Source organism: Atta colombica, unplaced genomic scaffold (genome assembly GCF_001594045.1).
Source record: "Atta colombica isolate Treedump-2 unplaced genomic scaffold, Acol1.0 scaffold51, whole genome shotgun sequence".
Lineage (NCBI taxonomy): Eukaryota > Metazoa > Arthropoda > Insecta > Hymenoptera > Formicidae > Atta > Atta colombica.
Window position 1 is genome coordinate 1,570,461 of NW_017259541.1, and position 6,526 is coordinate 1,576,986.

Consider the following 6,526-nt stretch of genomic DNA (forward strand, 5'->3'; position numbering starts at 1 on the left):
GGACATGTAAACTAATTATACTTGTATCATTCTTGCTGAGGAGGACTCCAAAGAGAGAGACTCGAGACGTTCAAAATAAAGAAGACATCAATATCTGATTATAGATTGTAGAACTAAATAATTGCGCCGTTTATCGTTGCTGACTCTCATTAGCCTACTATGTTTATCTTTTTGTATTGTTTAAAATTCGCGAGTCCCAATACAACTATTATTAATATTGATACTTTTCCTACTTTCCATTTTAGAGTTTATTTATTCCGTTTTTACTAAATGTAGCTCACTGTTACAGTGAACTCTTCAATTAATGGCATTTATATTTATCGTACGTAAATTCAATAAATTTTAGCAGTTATTTGCAAGTTTAAATATTGAAAACCGGATTAGGATAATTATTCCGAATTATCTAATCTATCGTTTGTGTAATTAATTTATAATAATTTCATATAATTTTGAAGTTTCTCGAATATTCGCCTTAGACTGAAGGATGTCTGGTAGATTTCGATTGGAAACGTCAATGAAGCCAATTATTCTTTCGACATCTTATTCGCGGAGTAGCAATTTGCGGTCGTAAAAAAAGAGAATCATATACACACAGGCAATGTTCGCGATCGTGTCAGTTCACTCGCGCTGTCTCGTTTTCATGGCGCGCTGAAAAAATATATACATCTACGACTTGAATAATACATAATAATTTAATGTGCGGGTCTTTTAGAGCCGACGGAATGCGTCAGTGTTGTAAGGACACACATAACGACGCTATTCGTCATATCGCGCGATTTATTCGGCTATAAAAAAAAGCTGGATGCGACAATAATTGCCGATTTTTACGCAATGATTTTTTTTTGTCTGCTTTGGAACAACACGAAAAATGACGATTAGACTAAATTATCATCGTTGAAATACGTCCTATATTTGGCACAAAAACTTTGATACAGAAAGGCTGTTAATCTGCCGTTCAGTACACTGAAAAAAAATTTACTAAATTTTAATGTATATTTCTTCGAATAGTACTGTAAGTAAATATTTACTTACGGTAAATAAATATTCACTCAATAAAAAAATAATAAATCAACACTGAAAAAAAGTTCTGGTTGAAAATGGACGAATCAGAATTTTCTGGTTAAATTTATTAGAATTCTAGTTGAGATAATCAGAATTCTGGTTGATACAATATTTTTGGTAAAATTTACTAGAATTCTCATTTTTACCAGAATAATATCAATTAGAATTCTAGTTATTTCAACTAGAATTTTAGTAGACTTAACCAGAAAATTCCGATTCCATTTTCCACCAGAATTACTACTTTAATTCAACCATTTTTCTCAGTGAAATTAATAGTTTTTGTATGAAATAAACATATATTTAAATATTCACTTAGAACTATTCAAACAAGTAATATTATATATATGTATAATATATATGTACGTAAATATTATATACACCTTCAAAATCTTAAACGTCAAAATGAAGGAATGTCAGCTTGTTTACTAAGAAATTCTTTCGGGTTGGCGATTCCAAATGGAAGGTTTAAAGGCGTTATTTCTTCGAGGAAACGCGAGAGTCTCTTCGCGTCTCTCACGGATCTCGAGTTCGCTCATCTCTTGTCTCGTAGCACATCAAGGACTCGGGAGTGCAAACCAGGACGAACTCGCGTTCGTCCGTGTTTCTGGTATGTCGTATTGCGTCGCATGTTACATGTGTACGTGCATGCGTATGTGCATGCGTTCCACGTGACGCAATCGGATGCCAACGGTTGCAGCAGATCCCGGCATGCTCGTGTTTCGCGGATGCTACCGGTTAACGGTCGCTGATACGCAAAGTCAGACACACACGCACGCATACACGTGCGTACGTGCGAGCAGATACCAAGTCAGAAGCGGTGCCTAGAATGACGTCAAGCGCGGTGAATGGATTTCAGTCTCTAGAATTTAATTTATCGATCCGACCGGAAGAGGCGCGAGCTACCGATCGCGGAAATTCCTTAAAAAAGTCAATCGATAACGAAGCAAAGAATTTTCACCACACTGAGAAAAATGTTCTGGTCTTGGATTAAACAGTAATTCTGATGGATGAATCAGAATTTTCTGGTTACGTCTATTAGAATTCTAGTGGATTTTACCAAAAATATTGTATCAACCAGAATTCCGATTATCTCAAGTAGAATTTTAGTAAATTTAACCAGAAAATTCTGATTCATCCATTTTCAATCAGAATTTTTTTTTGTGCAGAGAATAATATTGAAGAGATTAAATTATTAAATTAATTTAAATTTTTCTACGAAGAGGAGAGAAAAAAATTTTCTGAATAAAATTAAAATATAAGTTGTATTTTATATCTACATTTTATATCTACATTTTTCAAGTAATTTTATATTGTTTTCTTTTTTTTTTTTTTCCACACATTTGCTGAAGTCATAATCGATGATATTCATGTCGTTCAAAGAAGTACAAAATATACTCTAACATTTTGGATGTGAAAAGTTTAAATTTTTTGAAAGGAGACAGTTTTCTCCATAAAAAAAAATAATTGAGCTAAATTAAACTTTGTCTTCCTCATAAATGCAGAAATATCTGCGATTTTACTTTCTGTTAGTTTTCCCATAACATGCCACAGAAAAGGATGTTGCGATGTGATCTATCGTAAATCAAGCAGATACACGGGAACATAGCATTCACAGTCTCGGGGATTTTTTGCGTGTGTTTACAAGCATTGTAAGTGAACAATACGTTACTCGCGGTCGCCGTGATATTATTATTCGTCAGGTTAACATTGACACGATGCACGATGTCGCCTAGTTTCATGCTGTCAGAACTATAATCATGTAGTTGGGCCGTACATAAATCGGGCGTAAAATCTGGAATGCCCAGCATGTCTAATAGTTTATATATTGGCAGGTTATACTCGAACGTGAGATTGTTGATTACAATTGGAAACACCATTTCTTGTATCCCATCATCCAGCAATTTACGAAGTTCTCGAAATCCTTCTTCAGTCGTTAGTTGTTCTATCAATTTGATCAGTTTTTGAATCTCTATTAAAATATTTTCGTCCAACTCCGACTGGTTTGATGGATACAAGAGAAACGTTGATATCTTCTTTTCTTTGCAAGGCAGCTCTGTAATAAATACGTCTAACTGCTCAGATTTGTCTAGAAAGAGAAACATTAAAATTTTAAAAGTAAATCACGTTTCTCAAAAAACAAGAAGTAATTTTTGTAATTTTGATTAAATCATTAAAAGTATAAAAGAGACATTAAAAATGTGTTTTTACATATATTTTCCATATATATGAAAATGTTTTGTGATAAAAAATAAAATAATACAAATTTTTTGTTTATATAATTAATTCAAAAGTTTTAATTTAAATATTAAAGTTAAGTTGATAAATGAATAATATAAAATTAAGTGACTAGTGACCATTATTGAAATTTTTGTTCTTACAGTGTTTGGCTAAAAGCATATCCTTGGATTGATTTTGGGTATCAAAATTATTATAATTTTCGTCAAATTGACCCTTAAAGTAGATCGTATTCAATATGATTATTTCAGTATTTTTATCGATACTGTTCGGTGGTAGCAAATTTTGTATGCACCTTTGCGTCGTGCACGTAACAATATTATTGATGAAATCCCTTACGAGATCGGGACGCATATTAAAATTGCATTCCTTCACAGAATTAGTAGCTGAATGTAAGTTCAATGTCTCGATAAACAACCCTTTTGAAATATCAATTATAATTTTATAATAAATTCGACACGTATAGGAGTTCTCGGGTCCATTTTCCTGAAATAAAGATAAATAAATTATATGATTCTCTCTCTCTCTCTCTCTCTCTCGCCCTCCTCCTTTTTTCTCTCTCCCCCTTTCGCCCTTTCTCCTCCTTTTCCTCTTTCTTTACAAGATAATAAATGTTCGTTACAACTTTCATTACAAGATACCATAAAATTCATTTATTAATTAAAAGTTTTATAATTTTATACATTTGAAAACGTCAGCGATAAATCATATTCTCGCGTATTCTTTGTATGACAGTGTTAATCACACCTGAGATAATTACTCACTATGTAACAAAAATTATTGACTCCTCCATTGGTATAATATTCTTCAATAGTCTGTTTTGATATGTTATCAGGAATATGGAGAATCTGCCTAAGAGTAAATTCCAAATCGTAGAGAGAACCGAAATATACCAAGAGTAGAGTATGATATAAGAGATGCGGGCTAAAAAAAATATTATTTTTTGGCTTCATCATGATACACTTCTTCAGGCAATCAAGGGCGAATTTAAAACGAGCCTCTGCTAACATCTTTAAAAAAAATTAAAATTTTCTATAAAATTTAGTCTGTAAAAAAATCATATATATATATATATATATATATATATATATTTGTAAATATCATAAAACTAAATTGAGAGAAATAAAAAATTACAAAATTAAGTCACAATTAATATTATATGTGAATTAGAGAATTAGCAAAAATATGTTTTATCGTATATACATATAATGTTATAGGCATTTTACCGTGTTTGCTAAGATTAGCAATTTAATGTACCTTTGATATAATCCTTAGGCTAACGACGCAGTCCAATACAAATTAAAATTATCGATCAACAGGCCAAAAAATTTATTTAAATTGGCGAAAATGGCGAAATTGGCAACAAAATATAATATAGTTGTCCAATTCAGTTTGTACCGTAAAATGGTGAAATTCTTCGAATCTGATGATAGAATACAACAGGATCAATAACATATAAGCAGTCAAGATTAATCGATAGTGTTATTTATGTATATATAATATTAAAACGCGATTTGACGAAAATACGACACATAAAAACTTTAAATAAAGCGCGAAGTCTTGTGGATAGATTTTATTTATTGTTTACATAAACTAGCTATAATGAACTCAATAATGAACTGTTATCAGAAAGAACTTTTCACAGCTCATATTGAAATTAGAATGTCTGACTTGAAAATAATATGTGATATCAATAAGTTGTAACGTATCGGTTTTAGAAGAAAATAAGTGTCTTTTTTTTTAAATTACATGACATCTAAATCTAATCTTATAAATAAGAAAATGTTTATGCATTAAGAGTTGCTGTATATCACGTAAATCCCTGAATCAATTTTTACATAAAATTAAATAAAAATTCTATTATCAAAATACATCTTATTTGTTTTTATCATAAAACTCTATTTTGAAGTTTGAAAAATCATTTCTCATTAGATTGGATTAAAGATCTCATAAATATTACGTCTTTTGTATTATATATTTTTTATTTATAAGAAACATGAATATTTTGCCGCGTAATTGCTTACTAAGCATTTATAAGTAGATATCATGAACTTTTTTTAGAAGATACTTTACCGAATGATAATTTTTTAATATTTTAATGGAGTTTTTAAAGAATTATTTTTTAACAATGCTCTCACTAGGTATTTTCTGCGTTAATTATGTTCTGAATTTATAATTAAATTGATGATTTAAATTTATATTCACTATAATATTTTTTTCATGTTGCTGACGAATTATTATAATTGGAGTGAGTTGAGTAATATAATTTAATTACAGTTACACATAACATGACACAATTCAAAAATTGTTATTTTTTAGTTGCTTACAGAAAAAGAACAGGAACATAAAGAAAAAAAGAAAAAAATTAACATACTTTAAAAGTACATACCTTTGTTACTATGCCTATATAATCAGTTATTATGTTAAATTTAATCATTCCAGATATTTGAACTTATTTTTCGAAGAATTTTGTTTTTAATTGCGTCATTGTAGAAAATGAGCGATATGTCTAAAAATATTTTTATTAAAGTTTTTTTTGTATATAAATCTCCGCAACAAACGCGATTATTTTTAAAATGTGTTCTCGAGAAAACCTCTCGGAAGATGTCAATCTGTCTTTATTGTCTTATTTAATCCCGAAATTGCGACTGAAATCGGTATAATTTCATAACATTGATGAATATGATTTTTTTATCTTCGTAAATAAATTAACTGAAACAAAATAAAATAAAAATATGAAGCTATACACGAAGAGAATTATGTTTTAAAATTCACCCTGAAAATATGATAGTTGTGTATACAATACAATATTTTAAAGATTTTTACCATGCACTTCAGTAAAATTAATCAAACTTATTTTATATTTTATTGTAGTTTTTATTAATGAGAGAAATTTACATAAAATTCAAAATACAATGTTGTCTCGAATTATTCGTATTTTCAGCGTAAACTCTGAGAAAAAATTTTCTCCGTATATCATTATTAAAATTTTAATATATTTTCATATATATATACTATTTATTTCTTTACAGAAGTTATTTATTTTTGTAGATGTAATTCTTCTTTTCTCGTTTTTCCAACAAATTTTTCATATTTTATACTTCAATATATTCAAAAAGTTTGTAACGTTATTTTCTTTTGTTTCAATTTATTTCTTTACAACAATGAGGGGAAATCATAATGTTTACTAAACAGATACTTTATAATTTTTACTTATCAAATAATTAAG

General features: G+C 29.3%; 1 protein-coding gene across 1 annotated transcript; it reads right to left on the bottom strand.

Annotated features, from left to right (window-relative positions):
* Positions 1 to 2,588: 2,588 nt before the first annotated feature.
* Positions 2,589 to 4,307, bottom strand: LOC108691720 (serpin B3-like). The gene is made up of 3 exons (XM_018199586.1): positions 4,062 to 4,307; positions 3,441 to 3,783; positions 2,589 to 3,148 (listed from the first exon to the last, which is right to left on the bottom strand). The coding sequence occupies exons 1-3, from the start codon at positions 4,305 to 4,307 to the stop codon at positions 2,589 to 2,591; spliced, it is 1,149 nt and encodes a 382-aa protein (XP_018055075.1).
* Between the last annotated feature and the right edge of the window lie 2,219 nt (positions 4,308 to 6,526).

Excerpts from the sequence above, each read along its gene's own strand:
- LOC108691720 (XM_018199586.1), bottom strand. The coding sequence starts at position 4,307 with ATGTTAGCAGAGGCTCGTTTTAAATTCGCCCTTGATTGCCTGAAGAAG. Across the intron at positions 3,784-4,061 it reads TCAATAATTTTTGTTACATA|GAAAATGGACCCGAGAACTC; the intron begins GTGAGTAATTAT and ends TCTTTATTTCAG. Across the intron at positions 3,149-3,440 it reads TATGCTTTTAGCCAAACACT|ACAAATCTGAGCAGTTAGAC; the intron begins GTAAGAACAAAA and ends TTCTCTTTCTAG.